This window comes from Harpia harpyja, chromosome 14, assembly GCF_026419915.1.
Source record: "Harpia harpyja isolate bHarHar1 chromosome 14, bHarHar1 primary haplotype, whole genome shotgun sequence".
In the NCBI taxonomy this organism is placed as follows: domain Eukaryota; kingdom Metazoa; phylum Chordata; class Aves; order Accipitriformes; family Accipitridae; genus Harpia; species Harpia harpyja.
Window position 1 is genome coordinate 20,121,854 of NC_068953.1, and position 23,240 is coordinate 20,145,093.

The following is a 23,240-nucleotide window of genomic DNA, read 5'->3' on the forward strand; positions in this document are numbered from 1 at the left end:
CAGGGTTTTCCAGCTCGGTGACAGTCCTGTTGAAAGGTTTGTTCTAGAGCAGGGCCTCTGGAGACATTAAGACATTACTCTGTGATGGACTTAGGTGCTATTCAAAAAAGGAGTGAATTTTTGTTCATTTGTTTTTGTCTTTTTTTAAATTAAAAAATAAAATAAAACCATTCCACACACTGATGCAGAGATCTAGTAAACTGCTGCCGGGGGGATAAGGCAGTGAGAGCTAATTAAAGCATAAAATAGAATTGCTTGCTTACTTTCTGAAAATCTGTGGAAGTTAGGAAAATGGTGGTGTTGCTTTATAGAATCAAAACTAAAATTTTAGGTGACCTGGCTAACCTTACATGGGAAGCCTGGCAAAGGTGGGGAAACAAACCCAGACTGGCCACTGGACCAGGCTGCTGGGCAAGCAAGGAAAGGGGGTCTGGCAAGAAAAGGGCGTCTTACTGGAACTGCAGGTCACAGTGCTGGCAGGTAAGTCAGAGATGTGAAGGATTCTCTAGTACGTTACCTTAACTGAAAGATTTTTGGTTTTTTTCTTTTTTTTTTCTTTTCTTTTTTTTTTTTTTTTTTTTTTTTTTTTAAGATCCATTCTTATTCTAGCACAGAAAGTTGTTTTGGCCAGTGTTGACTTCCTATGCACAGCATGTTTCTCTGAGTATTGTGTACACAGAGGACTGGCTCGAAGAATTAATGTTAATCTTCCTTTTCTTATTTAAATTTGTCCTATTGTGCTGTATTAGCAGAAGACATCCCTCTTCCACCTTCACAGACAGTGAAATCCTTTCTTACGTTGTGTTTAAAGTTCAGGGCACTCTCTCAGGAATATCCAATTTTGCTGTGTCATGAAAATACTGTTTTCATTATGCATGTATTACTGTTTCATTTTGTGGTTTTGTTGTGCCAGCATGGGACATTGTACAGATCTAATCGTGGATGTGCTTAAACAGATGATCTCACACTCCGTAAAATATTAATGCATCCCTGGCTGTAATTGAAAACAACATAATTTTAAAATAAAATATTAGAGAATATCTTTGGGATTGGGAAATGTCTTTCGGGGATTACAATTAATTTTAATGTAATTTTCTTCTTTCGGGGGAAAAAAAAGTGGTGCTTTGCTTTGTGTGTGTTTTCTATTTTAATTTTTTCCAAGGCAATATTGATAGGGTAGGGATTGGTTGTTTGAAAAAGACACTCCAAAGGCACTATCATGTAGTGGTATGATTGAGTAAGCACAGGACATTTTGGAGGAAAAATGGAGAAATACCATGTCAGAGTAAAAATACAAAATGCTTCTGGATGTCAGGTATCTATGAGACTGTTTTATGGGCAAGTGTGTGGAAGGGAGTGGAGAAGGTTGACATAGGAGCTGTGGAAGTAAACCAGTGATTAGAAGGTGGAAGTGCGGCACAGGGATCTCAGCCTGTAAGAATTTGGTCACTTCGTGTTCCTTCAGAATTGAATGATTTTCTAAAACGTGTTGTCTGATTCAGTCATGGTTGGTTGGGCTCCAGCCGAGGCTCATAAAACACCTTAGTAAATGGTTTTGCTGTGTGTTTCCTGTCCAGGTTTGAATTGATGCGCATGTGCTGGCAGTACAATCCAAAAATGAGGCCCTCCTTCCTGGAAATAATCGGTAGCATTAAAGACGAGCTGGATCCAGCATTCAAAGAGGTCTCCTTCTTCTACAGTGAAGAGAACAAGCCTCCGGATACAGAAGAGCTTGACCTGGAGACTGAAAACATGGAGAGCATTCCTTTAGATCCCTCCTCCACCCTCCAACCCACTGACAAGCACTCAGGACACAAAGCCGAGAACGGCCCAGGGGTGGTGGTCCTTCGGGCCAGCTTTGAGGAGAGACAGCCGTACGCACACATGAATGGGGGACGCAAGAATGAGAGGGCCTTACCGTTGCCCCAGTCTTCGGCCTGCTGATCCTTAGAACCAGAATCTCACAGAAATAAAACACAGAAAAACACATGCATTGGGGGAAGAAAGAAAGAAAATTACAATATATTCAAAAGCCTACTGTACCTCAGTGGATCTTCAGAACTGCCATAGCTGCACTTGGGAGAACCCTTTTTTCAGTAAACAAGTTATCGTATTTTTCTTTTTTCAATATGCAAGCAGATGTTTGTTTCAGTAAAGGACTCCATTCATGGGGCACACAGTTGGCCTTTTAAAACTCTAATGTTAACACTTAATAGCAACAGAAAACTTGAGATCTGATGTCTCTCTCTCTTCTCTCTTCTCTCCTCTCTCTTCTTTCTCTCTCTTTCTTTCATTCTATCTCTCTCTTTGCTTCATAATGGGAAACATATCTGCGTGCAAGTTCAACCGTACAGCACTTTTATCAGATCAAAGATATCGCAGGCCAGGTGGCTCCCTGGTACCCTTGCAAGCACCTGCCTAACACTGTAGGTCTTTATAAAAAACAAACAAACAAACAACAAAAAAACCCCCAAACAAACAAAAACCCCCACAAAAAAAAATTAAAAAGACTGGATTTTTAATGTTGCTCTTTAATCTTTTTAGGAACACGTTAAATAAAAAAGGGCCATCATTCATCCAAGGTTGTTACCATTTTCAATGCTGCCAAATTTTGCCAAAAAACTGAACTCTTTGGTTTTTGTTTTTGTTTTTTTGTAGGCATGGAAGGAGCACAGTAATCAACTGCTCTGTTTAAAAGAGATCCTGACCAATACATTCTATTCAATCATACACTGGTATTTAAAAAAAAACCTTAAAAAAAAAAATCAAATTGTCTAGATCTTGTTTCAAAACTGGACAAAATGTGATTTTTTTTTTTTTTTTCTTATGATGGAGAAGATAAACGGGATGGGGTAAAGAAACAGCCCTCCCTCCACCCCTATCCCCATCCCAATGAATTCTGGACAAAACTGGCAGTGGTGAGCTAAACAAACACGTGCATTTCGTACAAAAAAAGTCAACTGCACGCCAAAAATGACACGTGAAAAACACGAAAATAACCGGCAGAGATCTCCATCGTTGCAGCCTGCCTTCCTTCACAGGCTTGCAAGGAAAAAAAACACCTAGAAACATAAATTGGAGAAGACAAAAAAAAGCAGTAACCGGATTCAAATACATGATGCTTTGTTGACCTTTTCACCTTATTAAGACTTCTCGAAGGGTCTTGCAGTTCTATGTTAGACCATGGATCATTTGCATACACATTGTCTTTTGTGTCACTTTTATAACTTTTTTACGGTTCAGATACTCATCTATATGTCTGTACAGAAAAAAGCTGCTATTTTTTTTGTTCTTTATCTTTGTGGATTTAATCTATGAAAACCTTCAGGTCTGCCCTCCTTCCCTTCCCTTCCCTCCCACTTCAACAAATTTTCTTATGCTTTTTACTATAGTGTGTAACTTTCACTTCCTCCTTCCCAGTAACTGATACCTTTCATACGATTTGCCATGAACTGTTCAATGCCTTTTTATAAATACATTTCCTCCTTTTTTTTTCTTTTTTTCCTTTTTTTTTTTTTTTTTTCCCCCCATTAGTTGTTTTACAACATCTTGGCTGTGTGGGCTACAGGGCTTTTGAGGGGCACATGGAGAAAGAAGGGACACCCCGCATGGAAACACTCTAGCAGTGCTGTGGTGTGGTGTTTTTAAACCCTGGTTTTCCTTCCTTCCCACTAACCTCTGCCCAGACAGCATGCGAGTCTCTTACAGTGCAAGGCATGATACAAACTCAGGTCAGAAAAAAGGTTAAATATTTAGTACATTCTTGTTCAGTGTTTATATTCATTGTTGTACAAGGGTCCTACCGCTCCTTCCCTTCCCGCTTGTTTTGGTTGTGGCACACATCCACCCACCCATCCCCACACACACTCCCCACACAGACACATAGACACATACATACGTTGATTTTTATTATTTTTTTATTTGTTGGGTACAACAGCAGACACGAGGCTTTTGGGTCACTGATTTTTAAAAAGACTATTTTAACCCTTCCATCCCGTGAACAAGAGCTATACCAGTTGCAGCTGGTGATGCCAGGCATTCTTAGGGTGGCCATTGAACACCTGGCTCCAGCAAACCCCAGCTCTTCGCCTTCCTGATGAAGAAGCCCTTGTGGAGAGCGCCCTGGGCTGCACTTCACACCCCTGGTAAAAAAAAACAACAACAAACCCAAACCAAAACAAACAACAAACCCACTATGCCATTTCCATGGGGCTGGGTGGAAAGCATGTAGCTGGGGCCAGTGGCTTGGCTAGCAAATATTTAAGTCTTGGCAGCTATGGAAACCTGTACGCGTACAAGCTCGTTGCTTAAATCATAGACCAAACCTCAGAACAAAAGAAAATGAGTAAGCTTGTTTGTTCAGTTGCAGAAGCCTTGCTGAAAGGGGAAGGAGGGGGCCATCAGACAGTCTACAACCAAGGATTCATACCAGTTGCTCATCTTACATTAGTTAACAGCATCTAAGCCTTTGTTTAGCACTGATCCAAACAAATAATGGCAGTGAAGAGGTGGTTCTGGGATGGAAATGTTTAAATCTTTTGAGTAAGAACAAAGAATTAAAATATACTGATTGCTAGTTTTGACTGGAGATTTTAAAAAGTTTGTAGTGCTTTTTGCTTGTGTAGTTTAGGTCCCATTATCTTCTCTTGCCTCTGTCCCATAGTTATTTTTCCCTTTTAAAAAAGAAAAAGACAAAAAAGTTAATTAAGAAGGTATTCTATGTAGGATTTTTTATTTATTTTTGTGATACCAGTTTAAATCACTGTAGAGATGCCCCATAATAAATTTAAATACTGAGATAAGGGTTTTTGAGTATGACGGGGGACAGTTTTTGATTTTTTTCAAACATTTATCTACCTCACTTATTTTTTTTATATGTGTGTATATAAAAAAAATACATCTCACATTTCTCAGCAGCCAATAAATGCCGTTGATACTGGTAACCTCTCACTCCATATACCACATGCTCTAGGTTCTGGAGGGGAACAGTCGCTGCCTGTCACAAAGGGTCATTTCAGAATATTTGCCTCAATTCCAAGGAGTTTCTCCAATTTTTTGGTTCAGATTCATTAATTGTCAGGGGAAATCCAAGAGTTGTCTGACTTAGTGTGACCATTCTTTAAAGAAACACAAAGGCTTTTTAATGTGCTGTCACGGCAGTCCTCAGGTCAACAACAAAATGCTGCGTGTTTAGATGAGCGGAGACGTGGCTGACCTGATACGAGAACTTCAAATTATGAGTATTTGATGAAATCTGTTACAGAAATCAATCATTTACAATGTTTGAAGGTCCAGAAGAATTACTAGAGTAAAGGGAATGGTCTTTCTGTTTGTCCTGTGGAATGGGCTAAGTCACTCCTGCCAGTTTTTCCTCAGATGCCACAAGCACCAAAAAGACATTTGGCTGAATCCGCACCTAAAAATAAATTGGCTCGTACAGCAATAGCATTGCATTCTTGACCAAAAAAACAGTGAAGAAACCTGTCACAGGCTGCCTGATGATACTAGTACATCAAGTTTACAGCTTTGGATCTTTGCTGCTTCTGTTTGATGAGAGCACTGATATTTTTTTCAAATCTAACATTGAATTGATTTCTTTTAATGTGCCAGTAAAAATTCAGTTCCCTTTTCTTCCCCTGTTTATATGCTTCATAACTGTGGATTCTGATGGACCAGCTATCAAATTTTGACAGCCCTCTGACAGCGTGTAACTGGTTTACAAGCACACAGGACTAACATGAGCTTACCACCAACTTGGTGTATAATGTTTCTCTTTTTCCAGCTCTGGCAGCTGTTCGTGCAGGTGTTGGTTGTGGTATCTGAATAATGTGGTGCTTGGCTACTTCGAGTTGTACACAGCTTCTTGAATACATAGCACTGTGGTTAAGTAATACAGAGTTTGTCTTTGGGGGAAGTGTTTCTCTCTAGCCCCAAGAAACCAGCAGTGTTTGAAGTTTTTACTTGGTTGTTTTGGTTTTCCATTTTTTTTATTAGGTTCCAGTGACCTTTTGGTGCAGTGGCTGTTCCCCTCTCTTGCACATATTGATTACCACAACTGGAGATCCTCAGATCTTTCAGCTGGCTAGGAGGGTTTTGTTAAAACTGTCCAAGTTACTGGTTTTTATAATTGTATGTAGGTGGTTTTAAAATGCATTAAGAAGAAACACTAATGACGTAGCACCCATCATGATAAACATTTCAAAAAGCACTTCAGTAGAAGACAGTCACGTGACCTCACGTACGCATGCGTGATGACAGTCAGCTCTCCTGGACCAAACCACCTTCATGATACCATTGCGTTCTGTGTTTGCAGTTCAAGCTTAATTCCTTTTTTGTTCTGTTTCCATAGCTTTTTTTGTTGTGTTTTGTGCATTTTGAATAGCTTTATTCACATGGGTTTTTCATGCAGACTTCCCTTGGACAGTAAATCAAGTCGTTTGTGCATGTGAACAACTGAGAATTAATGTTGGCTTGATAGAGTCATAATATGGTTTGTAATGTTGTTCTTCCCTGAGACCACTGGCTTGTCTGGTATGGAAAATTTATTTAGAACTTCAGCTATGTTTGAATAAAGTTAAAGTAATCCAGTTTGTTTATAAATTAAAACCAAAAGCCCACCCAGCCCTGAAAACCAGCATTTTGACAAATGGTACCAAGATGTTTTAATGCAGTAGGATAAAGAATTGGTGTCACTGTGGGGAGCAGGTGGCTTTGATTTTAGTGCTTGGCCATTGTTCTCACCTGACTCGCGTTTACATGCTGCTCGGTGGCACAGAAGGTGGTTTGGTTGCAGGAGAATGTGGCTCCTGCATAAACACAGAAGTGTCAGCTGCGTGGTACTAAATAAGATGCTCTTTTGGGGGAGTGATAAAGCAGACGCAGAAGCCGAGCGTGATGGAAAGTGTGAGGCCAGCCTGTGTGCACCAAGTCTTTCTCAGCGTGATGGCTCTGCTCTTTAAAGCTGGTTCCAAGTGATGTATGATTCGAGGCGTGTTCGCACTGATGCTCCTCTCAGTCTTCAAAAACAAAGGAAAGCAAGCCCAGTTTGCCAAGGCAACTGGTCACCAGATGGAACTGCTCTCAGGTCCTCTGGGAACTGCTGAGGGGTGTTCGGTACAATCTGAGTCTAAGTGAACAACACTCCTATTGTTGGTATAACTCCATACACATATATCTATATATACATATAGATATATCTGCATATGTATATCTATAATATAGATATATATATATTTAAACCCTTTTCATTCCATTAATACAAGTAACACTTGTTTCCTGTTATTTTGTTTGTCAACAGTGTATTTAATCACTGGGCTGAACAACAGTGGAGGAAGGTGCAAGGGATCCACTCCTTACTAACCAGTGATAAAAGCCAGATATTGCAACTTAACCCATGAGTAGTTGTGCAGACAAGAATTTAAGACTGATGTGTAGAAACAACACTAGTGGCCAGGGGTGCTGAAGATACAGAACTATAAATAGGCAGGAGGGCTTCGAAGGATGCCTCAGTTCAGAAACCAGTTGCTCAGAGACAATGAACAGCCTCTGAAATTGAGCGCAGCCAGGTAAATCAGAATTGAGAAAGGTTTGTGTGGAGACACATGAAAACAAAAGGATATGGAAATGGCTATTTACAAAGACACAGGGCTTGGCAGAAGTTTGAGGTAGTTTCCTGAGCTTGGTATGTGGGACAGCATCAGAGCTCAGGTATCACAATTCTGATCGTTGGTACTTGTAAATAAACCTCTGGACTTCCCAGCTGGAGTGGTAAATTCATTACTGGGAGTTTAACGGTTGTTATCATTGGTCTGTATGAATCGGTCTCAACTTACAGTTGGTCTGTTTTGCAAGTACCTGAAGACTATCACTAGTTCGTGTGTGTGCATATGCGTGTGTGGTTTTGTTGGTTTCTTTTTTTGTATGCGTTTCGTTGATTAGTAATCCATTAGCATTTTCAATAGGGCTTTAAGTCCAGTAGATTACGGGTAGTCAGTTGACGAAGATCTGGTTTACAAGAACTAATTAAATGTTTCATTGCGTTTTGTAAGTACATAGAATAATTTTATAAAATGTTTGTAGTTTATAAATGCCTAAAATATAATTTAAGGGCACTTTTCTGTGTTTGTGTATGGGTGTGTCTGTATGTGATCAGGTTTTTTTGATGGTACCAGTTTACTAGCTAGCTTTACAATATGCCAAAAAGGATCGCTAACTTGTCCAATTCATGGCATGTCCCTCTCCCCCTACCCGCCCAAGCTTTGTGTCCCAGTATACAGCGAATGAATAAAGGAGTTGGGGAAGTGTTCTGTATCTTCAGTATCCTGGTCTTCCAGAGCCCTCTGGTTGGGGTGGGATCATCTTAACTGGTCATTTCACTTTACTGTCTAGGGCAGTTAACTTACGGATTACAAGAACCTCACTGGTCGGGGAAACAGAACAGGTTTTGCTGCTACCCGGTCTCACTTGTGCTGTTCAGTACCTGCTTTACGGTGGCCATGTGGTTTGAAGGATGTGATTGCGTTAGAGAAAGCGGGAAGACGGTTCTCGTAATTACTATTGAATAACTTTGCAGATTTCTTACCACTTGAAAAGTTTGTGTGCAGCCTCTAAAGATGTTGAGCACCATTTGAAGCTTTGTTGAAATGAGCAAGGCAGGGTCCCTATTTATTTTTATTTAAGAATATTGAAGATCCCTTCCCCCTCACTTCCCCCAAATCTGACTAACCACATTGCTGAAGGGTGATTTAGATACTGTTTAAAAATCAGCTCTTCTGTTTTCTGAACCAGTGAGGTTTGAGATGAAAGGATTGGCCAGAGTTTGTCTACCTCTGGGACAAAAACAAAACTAGAAAGTGCTAAGGAATGGATGCAGTTGCAAATACAACATTTTCCAATTTTTCTTGTTTAAATTTTTTTAAGACAAAATTAAACAATAACATGGCCAATTTATTACATTAAAAGACTTGCTGTGTATAAATTATTCCTAAAGAAATTCCTGTGTTTATATTAAAATGAATCAGTAGATAAAAAAATTTCAAAATGTTTTTGTATATTCTGTTGTAAGAATTTATTCCTGTTATTGCGATATACTCGGGATTCTTTACATTATGAAAAGAAGAAACTTTGTCTATTTTGAATGGCTGAAGCTAAGGCTCCTTTAGTTTCTCTTACTCTGCTTTTTTCTAGTAGTTTCAGTACTACATGATTTAAGTTAAATAAAAGAATTCTGTATGCATTTGCCTGTTTCTGAATTTTTGTTGCTCCTTATGCAAAGCAAGTACAGGTTAGAAAACTCAGAGTAAATCTTCTCTGTTTTTCTTCTGCCCTTTTTGGCTGCATTTAATTTAGCTACTCTGAATAAATCTTAGTAGAGGTCAGTACTGCCGTTACGTTGTGTTGAAATCAAAAGTATTTTCAGCCAGTGACACCGAGCTTGTGGGCCCTTTCTTGATGGGACTTTGAGTCCTGTTTTGCAGTAGGTAGTTGCCTTGAATAAGGTAAGCATTTTTTTGAAATTTGTTTATTTGAAGAAAACCTGCTTATTTACCCTTACAGCAATCCATAGATGAGGCATTCAGCCATCTAGCATGTGGTTATCAGTTTTCTGTAAGTGTCACTGGAAAAGACAGTGGCAAGAAAACTAGCATTATTTCAGCATTTCCAGTTCCTCTGACTTTTGTCATCGAAGTGTTGACTAAAACAAGGCACGATGGTGGCCCAAAGCTTCATCATGTACCCATGCTGTTAGGTTTGTCTGTTGTCCTTTTTAATGATGTGATGCTTGAGGAATGGGCTTTTGTTGCCCTGGAGGAATCCCAGGTGTCCAGATTAAGCTGCTGCTGTCCTGTTCTAGTGACTCTTTCTGAAAAATACCTGCTAATTTTATCTCGTCCTTGTCTGTCATGGTACTAGCAAGATTATTGAGGGGAGCGTGCATTGACATTCCCTGTGTGCTAAAGGGGACGTGTGGTAAACCTCTGTCATACCCAGCTTTCATGGCATTGTCCTTCTCTACATAGCTGTATTTAAGATATGGGGGAAGCACAGAAGTGATGTGTCACTGTCTGATTCAGAGTTTTACAATTTGGGGTCTCATTTGGTTCCTGTTTTGTAAGTAACAATGTGCCACAGCACAGGGCTTCAACAGTTGCCTTTCTTGGGATAAGTTAGCTTTTTGATTTTGATGTGTAAGCCCCTGAATAGCCATGACATGTCCTACTGAAAGACCGTTGTCTTTGTGCTGTGCTCTGTGGAAGGACTACGGTATCCTCCTTTGGGACAGGCACTGAGCGTTTGGGGCAAGCGGTGTTTTCAGGCAGCTGAAGCCCGAATTACTAATAGCATTACAGTTCCTGCTAGATTCCAGCTTGTTGTTCACTTTAAGTCACCCTGGGTTCATAGCCTATTTCTGATGTGGAAACCAGCATTTAGAGCAGGTCAGTAAGAGATAATTACAACACTTCACATAACAGGATCCGTATGTGTGTTTTGTTTCCCCCCATATTTACATTTTTTATGTGGGCACGTTGTACGGCTGAACGATCTCTCTGGACTTCGGCAGGGGCTGAGGGGACCCCTATTCTGTCCATCCAATGCTGAATGTCCTTACGGCTGTAAGCACCCGTCTTGGTTCAGTAAGTCTTTATTAATGTCTTTCTAACCATCAGAACTGGGATTAAGCAGCTAAAATGTTTTAAGTCCAGTTTCACGCCTTCTTAAATCTGAAGCAACCTTATCATTGTTAGCACTACAGGCTGCCATTCATTCATTTTTTCTCTCAAGCTTTTTGCACTACAAAGATCTTGACAGTTGCTTGGGTTTTGTAAGGAAATTTCATTCGACATGGAATATAAAATCCTTTCTGTAAGGTTTTTAAATAATCTTTAGATATGCTTCATTTAAGAGAGAAAGGAACTGCATTCTAAGAAATCCCCATTTTTTTCTTATATGATCCATCTTACTCTCTTTCTTCCCCACACTGTTTTAACATTTCTAAGATAACTGTCTGTAATGCTCTTCCTAGAAGGTCCACTGTTACCAATTTGGATAGTGGAGGCACATGAATGAAGGCTGCTCTTCCATTGCCATAATACAGAGAAGTGTAGTAGGTATAATCGCAGATATACCTGCAATGTTCAGAACAAAACAAAACCAGAAACCTGAATTAAGTAACAGTAAACTTTGATTAAATTTAAATATTCTCTAAGTAGCCAAACCAAATCTGGTTTATGAAATTATTAAAAACATATTTGCTTAGTGAATAAAGGACATGCTGAAATAAACCAAGTTTGAGAAACGTGTTCCTTATCTGATCGTTGGTTTCTCAGACACCCACCTAGAAGGAACTTAAATCATAAGAAGCATTCTTTTCTAGGCGTCTATAAGCAATGTGAGATAAGAAAGGTAACGCAGCTCACTGGAAACTACAACCATGCCATTCTAGTAGATTACTGCAATAACTGCGTTTTGTGTAAGTCATACAATCTCATCATCTGGAGGTTGGGGTTTTTCTTATCACACTACCATCTAACTTGCAGGTGCAAATCCTGAAATTAAGGGCCAAAATGAGAAGATTTTTGGTTTTTTAAAATGAGATAATTTTCTGTTTTCTGTGTGTTCCTTTTCAGTAAAGACTAGCATAATAGAAAATTGCTTCAGTACTACTGAAACACATAATGAGATCACAGACATCATTCTAAAGGTAGCTGTAATTGCTCTGTTCTTCAGTGTATGTATTTACATTTTGTATCCCTCCCAGCTGGGAAAAATAGATTAAAATCTGCTACTAGTCAGTATTGCTTTCTGACTCTCTTACTAGCTCAGGTTTACTGGGGTTGTTAATCACAGGGTGTGCTATGTTGAAACTTGTTCCTTTTAGAATTTACAAATCCATGGAAAAATATCTACTGGCTGTAGTTTTTCATGAAGGCTGCTTTACATAAAATTTACATTTATCCCAATTTCCTACTTGTGCCCCTCTGAAGACTTTGCTTTAAAGCAATTTTGGTTGGAGGAAAAGTGATTGCAAAGATTCTTCAAGGTTAAATGAGTTGATTGAGTTACTTCTGCTTTTACTGTCAGACCCCGATATGCAATGTTTACCTTCCTGCATCTCTGGAAAAGATTATATCAATCCCTTCCACTGAAATGTTTTTCCAGAGAGTCTTCATATTAATTGTAGATTCAATCTTTTCTGGGCCATCTAGTATGCAACAGTCACCTTCTGGGCGAAAACCACAAGCATCCATCTCTTGGTAGCCTTTGTTCTTCCCACACTGCTCAAGGATGATGATTGCTTTGGCGGATGAAGCCAGCCCAACGTGAACAGTAAGCTGTTTTTTCCCACCAGAGTGAATAACAGGAAATTAAAAATGAGACCTGTTTTTTAAAAACATGTAATGCAATAGTGCCAAGCATTATGTGAAATACTAGCTGCAAGGTAGGGAGTCTTGCTGTAGCTCATGCCTAAAGAAAACTTTTTGATAAGAGATTATAAATGAGAAGAAGATTATGCTTTAGTTCGTGTTGTCTAGTCAGCTCAGGACTTCAGAGCTGTGGTACCTTTTTTGCAGTTTATGGTGGATTTTTTTTTTCCTTTGTTCAGTTTAAATGGCATGGGGTTAAAGCAGCATGCTAATTATTGTGTGCTCCAAATTTCATTTTGAAACCTTTATCACAGTTTTAATAGTCACTTTCCAGAGCTGTCTGATGCACTTATTGTGCAATACTCTTCTAGAGATCTTTTTAGAGATCCACTCAGAATAATAATATTCATAAACGAAGAGTAACTTTCTAATTACTCACCAGTGGCTGAAGAGTTTTCCATATCTTGAAGACTTGCTCCTTTGCTTTTTGGTAAACAACCGGCAGCTGCATGATATGGAGATCTATGTTTTTACCAAGGCCTCTCTTGGACAGCTCCTGTGTTTACAAAAAAGCCACCATCGACTTGCAAGAGCATTGGATTTCTCAGGCTGTGATAAAGAAATTGGGCTGAACCAACTAAGAAAACATCTGAAAGAGCAGTGAAATTCATCTGTTTTGTAGTAGCTCCCCCTTTTTTAACTGGAAGAGACTAAAATGTGCTAAACAATTTCCTAATGTCACATCCATATGGAGCCATTGCTGTGTTTTCCAGAGAGATGCTCAGTCTCCCATGGGTGGGAGTGGTTATTGCTTAGGGACAGCTCCATGGGGAACCATGAAATACAGGATCTCTCAGAAAGCATCTAAATAGGCTTTGATAATAGGTAAGAGCTGTTCCTCTGAAAGGTCTAGTAGATAAACCTGCACTATCAAGAGACAGAAATGACGGAGAATTCACATTAGCTGTCCACTCAGGTGACACGCGATCTGCTGTCTTGAACTGGTTCAGGTAAGCTCTGCTGGAGGTGACTGTCAACATTGAGGAAGGTTACATTTAGAACAGGTTTAATTTCTTTTTTGGTCTAGAATATGTTTCCCTAGTAAAAGGAAATGTCACTTACTGGCATGTCACTTCTCTGTCATTTACGTAGAGTTGAAGTTCCACACGGGACCTTTTCCTGAAGGAAACAAAAATTATGTCCAGGATTGAGGTGAAAGAAACAAAGGTGCCCTTCAAAGCAGCAGATTGGCCGGATGGTTGGAAGATGGTCTGGAGCACAAATGTCACGTGGAAAGGACTTGAAATTATTTTGTCAGTGGAGTAGGGCTAACAAAAAAGGCATAAGCCTCTAAGTAGAAGGTAGGCTGCTGCAATGGCAGGATGCAGAAGGAAGGCATCTGAGGTAGAAAGCTTTGTCCCAGAAAAGTAAAATGGTCTTTGAAAATCCCTGTTGCATTTGAGTAGACCACTACCAAAGGAGGGTACAGATGAAGTTTCTATGGGGTAGCATGGGCACAAACTCATCAGCAGAGGTATCTACTTAGCCAAAGAAACCTGTAACTTTTTATCAAATGTCATTGTCTTCTCAAGTTTTCATTTCTCACCAAGGATGCTCGTGTGGATGAGGCCCGCAGTTCTAAGCTGTGTTAACTGGGAAATTTGCCCTTCAACACTGGCTTCCTATATAAACTGTTCCAATTTTCTTGTCAGCGGAAACATTGATTAGCTGTGCTCAATAAACTATTTGACACAAGCAAGGAAACAATGCCTGCAGGGAAGTAAACACATTTAGAGAACAGTGCCAGCCTTTTTTCCTCTGGGCACTGACAGTCTTTGAGATACTATTGCATCATCTTGCTTAAGAATGCTGTACTCTGTCTTAGCTTCCAAAAAAGAAAACCCCAGCTGGTTCACAATTAGCATTTTCTTTTCTAAAGCATCTGTAACATTTAATGAGATTCTTCCTTTTTGACTGTAAGGCTTAGAGGACTCAACTACCCGTAACTTTGATACAGAATGTGGAGACCCAAGTAAGTTGCTCTCCTTTCGTGCTCTCTGGATTGACATTCTGTTGTCACCATTTGTCATGGGAGAAACATGCAGAAATACTTTTGTGCAGGACAAAACCAGAAGCTGGCCAATACCAAAGAGCTAAGAATTTGTGTCAAAGGAATATAGTTTGCTATGTGCTAAGCAATTTCAGCATGTTGTCAATAATGTGTATTACTCTGTTGTCTAAGAATCCTAACCATGGGCTTACACCCCATTAGACCAGATGTTGTGCAAACATGGAAAAAAAATAAAAAGGTTCCTTGTCTCAGCCAAGTTTCAGCCTTAACCAAAACCATTTTTGCATTTAAGGTGAGAGACAGAAGATGGTTAGAGGAGGATGACTGCATCTGGAAACTAGAGCTCACACTGGTGAGTTAATTCAGTTAACAAGTGCCTGTCTTTTGTAGTTGAAACTTCAAAGGAGGACAAAAGTTTTGGAGGACTTCTTTGTGGGGAAGGTGGTTCAAAAGAAAGTATGAAGATTCTTTGTTGGGAAGTTCTTCTGAAAGGGAAATGAAATTCAGCATTATCAGCGGATGACCTTGAGTTGTTGGTGAGTTGTGGTTGTAGTCCCGGTCCACTGGAGTTCTGGCCCATGGTGTTACACAGCCCTCCCCAAAGCAGTGATTTGCACAGAACCATTGTGCTCAGATGCAGTGGTTGTGTGTCACATGGGATGTTGGAAGCATCTTGAACTTTTAGAAAACTCCAGAAAATTTCACTGAATTTGTCTGAATTTTTACTGATTTGGGTTGCAAGGAAAGGGTGAGGGGGGCAGGGGGCTGCACATGTTAATTTTATGGACCTCATTGAAAAAAGCTCGTGTTGGTGCAGAAAGAAAACCGGAAGTTTTCAGTCCACCCAATCAGTCTGCAAGTGTGTTGCAAACAAAGTTTATTTGTTTGGGTTTGGGGTGTTTTTTTGATTGGTTGGTTGGTTGGTTTTAATCCTGCAGATGCCTTTTTAAAGCTTTAGGGATGTAAGAAATTTCCAGAACAGAAATGAAGGCACTAAATAGCAATGTCGTCTTAGTTTCACAGACGATGAAACTAAAGCAGAGAGGGAGAGAGACAGACAGATTAAATGTCAAATTTCCAAAGACCACATGGTCAGTGGCAGGATGAAAACTGCACTCAGAGATCTGATCCTCATCTCCTGATAGCAAACATAGTTCCCAGAAGCAGTTGGAAATGTGACCTGTTCTTTGCACTAACAGTTTAATTACTATGAATGCTGTCACTCAACTTAAATTTGTGCCCTATTAACTGGGGACTTTGACCTTGATGGTAGACTGCCCTGATAGGTGGTTTAGCTGCCAAGTTGCATACGGGAGTTTCTGGAGGAGACAAAGAAACAGGGTCAGATCAAGGGTTATTAGGTGGGACCGTCAATCTGTAATAGGGAATAAATAATTCAGGGGATCTGAGATTCTGAGGGTCCCATGTGGTGCTGAAGAACTAACACATCATGGTAACTCAATGTGATCTGTCAGCAAATGCAGAGTAAATACTTGGTGGTGTTTTCCTTTAGAGAGAACGTCTTGCACTTCCAGTGTTAAAAGTGCTGCTGGTGGAGCTTTCGTGCGTATTTTAGGAGGGTATTTCAGGTGAATGGAGTTATGAGAACCATAAAAAACTTAGTGAGACAGGTTTCTAAAAGAGAAGCTGTCTTTCTAGTGCTAGACAACCATGTTGGGCCATGTGACAGTGTCTATAAAAGCTCTGAAGCTTTTCTCAATGACCCTGAATTGACAGGTTCACCTGTACTTTCAGATCCATTTGACTATCCTTTTCTCTGAACACTCGAGAGGTACTTGCTGAGGAATGAGAACTCCGTGTATGCAATGCTGATGAAAGCCTTGTGAGTCATCTTGTGCTGTGCTGAGAACCTGGGTTCATGCAAAAACAACAGGGTACTCGTCACATTCTTGGAAAATTATATTTTCATATTACAAAACAGGCAATGCAGGACAATGCACTGCTACATAGTATCAATAAGAAATCCAAGAATTCAGAATAAATGCTCTTTCTAAACCAACAGAAATAGAGGTTTGGAGAGTTTTACTAACATTTATCATCTGATTACTGGAGATTTCAGAAAATAAGAATTGGCTTATTCACCAAAAAGGTAGTAGTAAATAGTTAATTTGTAAGAAAAACAATGTCACACAACCATTTTTCTGAGTGTCCAATGAGGGCATAGAAGGGCTGTGACTTGAAATGGGGTGTGTGCTCACTGGATCAATCTCTGATCCTCCCTACAGCAAGAAAAGAGGTTCGGGAAAACAGCTGATCCCATCAGCAAGGCAGAGTGCAAGAGCATCTTACGGAGAAGCTGGTAACAGGGATTTTAAGGAAGCAGTGGTGCGTAAGAGCAAGTATTGCTCACAGAAGTGAAGTCATTGCTCTTTGGCAAAGACTCTATTTCAAAAAGCATGAAGGGTGAGACTATGCTTTGAGAATTAGGACCCTGGAACTCCTGTTACGTGTGTTTTTACAGGATTTTGGATGCTTTTGGTATGAGGACCCTTCTGGAATGTGAACTCTTAAGATTACATGTATCAGCGTTACAACATCACTGAGGGTGCCATGGTATCCAGGCTTTTGATAAGAACCCAGTTCATTTTGAGGTAGTAATTAGGGTAGCTCTGGATAACGCTACAAAGGCATGAAGCCTGAGCAATCATGTTTAGTAGCTCTGGTCTAGCTGCTCAGTACTTTCTTGAGGATGAGTTGGAGTGTACTCTTGCTTCGTTCTCAGAAAAGAGACTCAGCAGGAGGGCTTTATGTCACTTTAGTGATCCATGCAGGAACCCCAAGCCAAGACAGGATTACTTCCAGACATAAACGCTAAATTTTGCTAACTTTAATATATGTGCATAAGCTTCCTGAAGACCATAGGGCTACTCTTGTGAACAAGGCCAGTGGAACAATACCATGAGATTGCTATTTAGTGTGGAGAAGCCTATCAAAATTCAACGTACTTCCAGATTTGCAGCAAATGTCCCTGAATTGCCTGGATTAACCACCTTTGCCAGGGAATAGGAAAACAAAGCAGCATCCCCAGTATGAATACAAATTAATTCCACACAGAGGGTGTCACATCGGAGGGAAATGGATTTGTTCTCCTCCATATACAAGAACTGACATCTGTTTCATTATGGAATGCTGTAGCCCTTGTTATATAACTTCCTGGCATAGCCAGCACATGGCATTGTTACAGAAAACTCATCTCATCGGTGCATTTTCGCTTTAGGCTGTTTTGCTTGCAGATAAAGAACATGTTTTATTTTCAGCCAGAAGAGGATGATCTTGCACCCAAAATTAGAACCAATAGGAATCAGGAAATAATGAGCAAGAACACTGTCAACTGACAAATAGTTGTGGTTTAGGCCACATGTCAAGGTGGAGTTAAGATAATTTATGGGTCTCCTGTGATGACTGGGGTGTGAAAAGCTATCATAGAAGTATTTTTGTTTCTTGTTAGCCTACAGGGATAACATCCCTCATGACTTTGAGTGGGTAATAGATTTATTCTACCAAACACCAAACTGCACTCAGCATTCTTCACCTAACAATGCTAGAATAGAAAATACGTATGGGTTGGTGGAGTTGCTATAGCTTTGGTCTCTGGAAAAATGGACTAGCTCCTTGTTTTTCAGTTGTCTTGGCTTGACTGCACTTCATTTTCAAGACAGATCTTCAGTAGCTTTCACCAAAACTTGTAAGATGGTTATAGTCCTGTAGAGTCATCATCTTTCTAGCACTACTAATACTTTCTTATAGCTACCTTTTTCATTTCAGTGTCCAGAAGAATTTAAATATTTATGGGCTTATTTCAGTCTCCATAATAGAACATAGTCCCCTCAGTTTGTTTTACATGTCTTGCTTTTAATTTTTACCAGTATTATCTGTTGTTTCTTGCAGATATTGGACTAATCTTCCCATTCAGTTTTACTCTCTTGACTGTTCCCCAACTAGTTTCAGGTGTCATTGTGTTAACCTTCTTTCTACCTTGGAATTGCTAAGAACTTGTGTGAAAGACCCTGTCAGAATAACTCTGTTCATAAATATCTTATGAGAGTAACTGAACTCAAGGAAAGGCCATTGTCTGTGCTAGGGAGAATGAATGAACCTTGCATGCGACTTGTACACATACTCAGCAAATCTCTGCAGCTGTTCCTACTGTTTGAACATATATACTATGACTTTTCACACTTTAGATCGAGCTAGAGTACTAAAGTACCAAACTAGTAAATTATTTCATTGTAGCAGAAATATTCTTACATACAATGTTTGGGTATTTATTTTGTAAGACATATTTAAAGACAGAAGTTATGTTATTGTTAAAACTTAGATAATATTTTAAAAATGAATAATCCTGTTCCTGAAAAATAATGTGTCTGTGGAAATTTTTGGTGTGGCCCACAAAATGTGTGTTCACACAAACAATAATTTGAAAATAAACAATTGTAACAGAAAAGTTTATGCTGAAAGCCAGGTATCCAAACCATGTCTTTGTATCACCCAGCTAAATTTGTTCTAATACATGTATCTAGGAAATAAGCAGGAATTTTCAAGACTCCATCTTAGACCTGTTACTGCTAGTCCAAGTATATAGAGGGGGCAGAAATCTGAATGACCTTGTTTTCAGTTTTAACTGTAGACTTCACTGTCATTTGACAGTGGAAGCCAAAGCTGAAATGTGAAAACATACTTAGAATTGGCATGCTTTAGGTTTTGTGTTCCTGAAGTAGGCAGTAAGAACTCAATAGGCTACACTTGTATGAGAAGGAAACACCTCACACAGACGTGATAAAATGAGTTGTGGTATGAGATGATCTGTTTACTGAAGACAGAGATAACCTATGGCACATGCATTAGTTGCAGAGAAGGAACCCTGGGTAAAAAATATCCATTTTAAAAATCAAGAATAATATTTTGAAAAGTGCTTAAATAGCACAAAAAATATATTCTTCCAAATAAAACAATGTTTCACTTCTTAATTATCCTCTTTCTTCCATGTTGGGAGTCTGCTCCAGCAGGCACAATTCTGTTTGGGTCATGAGAAATTACTTTTTTGAAGGGAATGGAAAGCCTGAAAACAGTTTGTATTGGGATGTCCACAAAATAAAACACTTCCCTCCCTTTTTTTTATGCTTACCTTCACTGCTTCCCAGCTAGAATTAACCAGGTATTGTCTAAAGGGGCCAAAACCTGAAAAGAAAGGTACTTTTAACCTATGCTTGCTCTGCAATAGTTGACTAGGTGCCAACATGTATGCACACACATATTTGTTCTTTATCTTCGTATTTTTGGTTATGGAGGTTGAGATTTTTAGATAGGATTTAGCCTTTATAACACTTAAGGGAGTAGTATTTTCATTTTTTGCGTGCACTGATATAAGAACTAATCCTGCAATCTTCATTCATGTCAAGACTTACTTATGAGATAACCTTAACTGAAGCTGGTAAATGTACTGGAGCCAATAGGACAGATCATGTAAATCGTGATTTTGGGCAAGGATCATCATCCATAGAAATACTGCTACTAAAAGATCTGGTGTTAAATACTCCCAGGTCACAGTCAATGTACCATTCTTATTGTTAAATGCTCATGAAGATATGCATGTTTAATGAAAATGTTTGAAAGAGTAAAATTTTATTTCAATTTTATTTCAAGTAATGAAAACTTAAGCTTTCTGTCAGGGAAAATGTGCTTTTTGTGGTACTGGGCAAAATCTCTTCCTTCACTTTTTTCCCCACAGGAAAAGAGAGGAGGAAAGGGAAAAGGACTCTGAATCTAAAGTATTAAACTTAATTTTATGCATCCTTTTTGTGAAAGACTTTTTTTTTTAATAAAAAGGAAAAAAAACTCATTTTGAGCTAGATGGGCATTTTGTCATGAAAAAGTTTGGAGGAAAACTCCTACTATCTTTATTAATCTCAATTACTGTTCTCAATCCAGAGTGTTGCCAAATCTTAGATACTGGGTGGCAGGAAAACAAGTTTGTGAAATGGTTTTAATACTATAACTCTTATTAAATATTTAAAAATCCTTTAATGAACAAATAAATACTTGACAGCATATGATTGCTATTTTGCACAGTGGAAAGTACTTGTATGGGGGGACAATTAAGCCTAAATGCAGGCTTATGACAGCTTAATTAATGCTAGACTTTAAGAATTTCTTAATTTGTTAATACTTATTTCATAACTGCACAATCTTTTCTCTTTAATATTATGAAAAGCCTGATGGTGCTAATATTTTTTGACAATGTTTTCCTGAGGTTTAAGTTTGTACTATGGAGAAGGAACAAGGGAAATAGTACTCATTTCACATTAACAGGGAACATAAACCCTCACTAGTCCCACTCCGCTTTCAGAGCAAAATTAGTGACACCTACTCCATTTTGAAGCTGTGATTGTTGTGCATGTTTGCATACCTCTGTGTGCAGAACTGTAGAATTATAATAAGGTTATCAAATAGCTCAAAATGAAATACATGCATCTCGGTGGTGGCCGTAAGAAACTACTGCTTAGGATAAAATTGTTCTGTGAAAGAAATTATGAAATATAAGAGTTTTACAGTACTGAAATACCTGCAACAACTTGGAGAGCTAACTGGCTGAATATTATTAAGCACTATATAATAAACTGGGCTCACTGCCAGCAGGTTTATATTAGAGCAGGTGAGAATGTGACAGAGGCATGCTGTGATAATCTCTGTAATAGCTTAAAGATGCACCTGTGTCTTTAATGGGACACACCAGTCAAACTATTCAAACAAGTAGATCTCTGCACCTAAATGGCTTCTAAGGGGAGGGAAAAACTAATAGGGTGTTAAGAAGTGTGCCCATCAAGGGTATGTGCCTTAAATATCATAGGAGAGAACCAGACTGTCAGCCTTTTAAGAGGTTAGCAAATACCTCTTGTTCTCTCCTGCACTCCCATTCAGCCCAATTGCAGTTATGTCTAGAGCAAGCCGAACTAGTTCTGCCCATCTTGCAGCTATTAAAAAAAAAAAAAAAAAAAAGTGTTTAATTGAAAACAGCAAGATGCAAATCTCTTTGATGTAGCTTCAACCTCATTCCTATGTCCTCAGATGACCTGCAGTGGAAAATTATCCAGCAACTCACATGTCAAGATATGTGTAATGATTGCCTTTAGATGAGCCAGTGGCAACAAGAGGAATAGCAAGTAGCAGCATTCCTTAAGAGCTTTAACCTTTTAAAGCTCAGAAGTCTCTAGCTGGTGGTTCTGCCACTGTGATTCAGCAGTAGTTAGAGCCAGCTAGAGAAGCTCCAAATTCGGTCCCTTGTGCTGCATGTTCAGACATGCTTCTTTGGTGTATTTAAATTTAATTGTCTGGTTTAGTAGTGATGAGGCAGCATCTCCTGTTTACATCTCCCTTACCTTGCCATGAAACAGAGACCCTGAAACTTGCCATGTGTCGCTCTAATTCTGGACACTGACTATGTGACATTGTGATGCAACCTGGTTTTCTTGCTTCAGAGCTCCTTTTGGGTAAGCTTTATCTAATACTACCCTGCACTGCCTTGAGCTATGTGGTTTGGATCAGAGAGAATGTCAACAAAGATTAAAACATGGAGAGAATGAACAACAAACCAAACTGCATGGCAGTAAAGAGGGCAGACTGCAGTCTGTTTCCTCTGACATGCATCTGATTTTTCTTAGGAAGGCACAGCAGCACGTTATTTTCCATTTGGAATTGTTAGTATGACCATTTGCTACTGTCTTCCCTCCAGGGAACTGTTTATGACAAAGATCAAGCATGTGTGCATGCCATCTCCAGCTAAAAGAATAATAAAATAAAAATCTTACCAGTTACAACCACAATGTTGGAATTTGAATCCATGAAATCTATGCTCCAGAAGGTGGAATCTTGTTGTCTTTCAGTTCCAAACAGTATTATAATTCATGTATCTGTGGCAAACTTCTTCATTTGGGGCACCTTTTTTTCTTCAAACTGTGATGTGTCTGGATTCATATGACAGGGATGATTTGTGATTCATGTAAATTTCAAAGCAAAAATTGTTACGTCTCTGTATTAAAGATAGCAGTCTGACTGACTGGCTGACTGACTGAGACTGCCCTAAACTTCCTTTTCCCTTCTTCAGGCATGCAATACTATTTAGGAAGAACAGGAAAGGCTTAAAGAAACTTCTTGCAAAATATCCAGCACAATTTTTCATCAGAAACCTGTTTATGTACAAGTAAACAGAAAATTAATTGAATCAATTTTATTGTATCTCTGTGGATATTCTGTTTTTAGCACAGCTGTAATTAATTTTAATTGTGAGCAATGACTTAAGTACAAAAACATATCTGTCTATTTCCACTGTTCTTAGACTTTTTCTTACTGACTTAACTCAGGGGTAACTTTGCTGGTCCTTTCATAGCAGTTATCTGATTTACTAATCTTGCTCTTTATAAAAGAGTCCAAACACCTTACAGTTTTAAAACCAAACACCAATACGAAAAGGTGTGTATTTGCTAAACCAAAACATTTACTCAGTAATATCCTTGAATAGGCAACATGTTAAAAAATCTCACTCCAACTTGCAAGGTCAAAGGAACTGTAGAAGCTGGGTTATAGCTTGCTGAAACTGGTGAGTTAAATAGCTGGTCTGTCTTCATTAAACTGAAGCATGAGAACCAATAGGGGGGGCCTGAAATCAAAACATATGCACATTGTCACTGCCCAAAACAAAGGCATATGAAAGTTCTCTTGGGAATTATAACTATGTGGGCAGAGGGTTTCGCTGGGTCTTGTTTTGAGTAGGAAGTGTATGTGTGTGC

General features: G+C 39.1%; 2 protein-coding genes across 5 annotated transcripts in view; one reads left to right on the forward strand and one right to left on the reverse strand.

The window, feature by feature from the left end:
* Nucleotides 1-9,235, forward strand: part of IGF1R (insulin like growth factor 1 receptor) — a 192,814-nt gene extending 183,579 nt beyond the window's left edge. For all 4 annotated transcript variants that reach the window (XM_052809030.1, XM_052809031.1, XM_052809032.1 and 1 more), the window contains exon 21: nt 1,578-9,235. In XM_052809030.1, coding sequence (XP_052664990.1) covers nt 1,578-1,944 — 367 coding nt within the window. In that variant the 3' untranslated portion in view covers nt 1,945-9,235. The remainder of the gene's footprint in view (nt 1-1,577) is intronic.
* Nucleotides 3,527-22,528, reverse strand: PGPEP1L (pyroglutamyl-peptidase I like). Its single transcript, XM_052809036.1, has 6 exons — nt 22,263-22,528; nt 19,583-19,635; nt 12,805-12,921; nt 12,103-12,332; nt 9,548-11,126; nt 3,527-4,673 (listed from the first exon to the last, which is right to left on the reverse strand). Exons 1-5 carry the CDS (start codon nt 22,294-22,296, stop codon nt 10,958-10,960), a joined length of 603 nt encoding a protein of 200 aa, XP_052664996.1. The 5' UTR covers nt 22,297-22,528; the 3' UTR covers nt 3,527-4,673; nt 9,548-10,957.
* Nucleotides 22,529-23,240: the final 712 nt, after the last annotated feature.

Bases quoted from the DNA above. Each gene is read 5' to 3' on its own strand.
- PGPEP1L (XM_052809036.1), bottom strand. From the start codon at position 22,296: ATGGATTCAAATTCCAACATTGTGGTTGTAACTG. The intron at 12,922-19,582 runs GTAAGCATAAAA...TTGTAAACACAG, and splicing joins CTAGCTGGGAAGCAGTGAAG to GAGCTGTCCAAGAGAGGCCT. The intron at 11,127-12,102 runs GTAAACATTGCA...TGAACATTGCAG, and splicing joins TTTTCCAGAGATGCAGGAAG to GTATATCTGCGATTATACCT.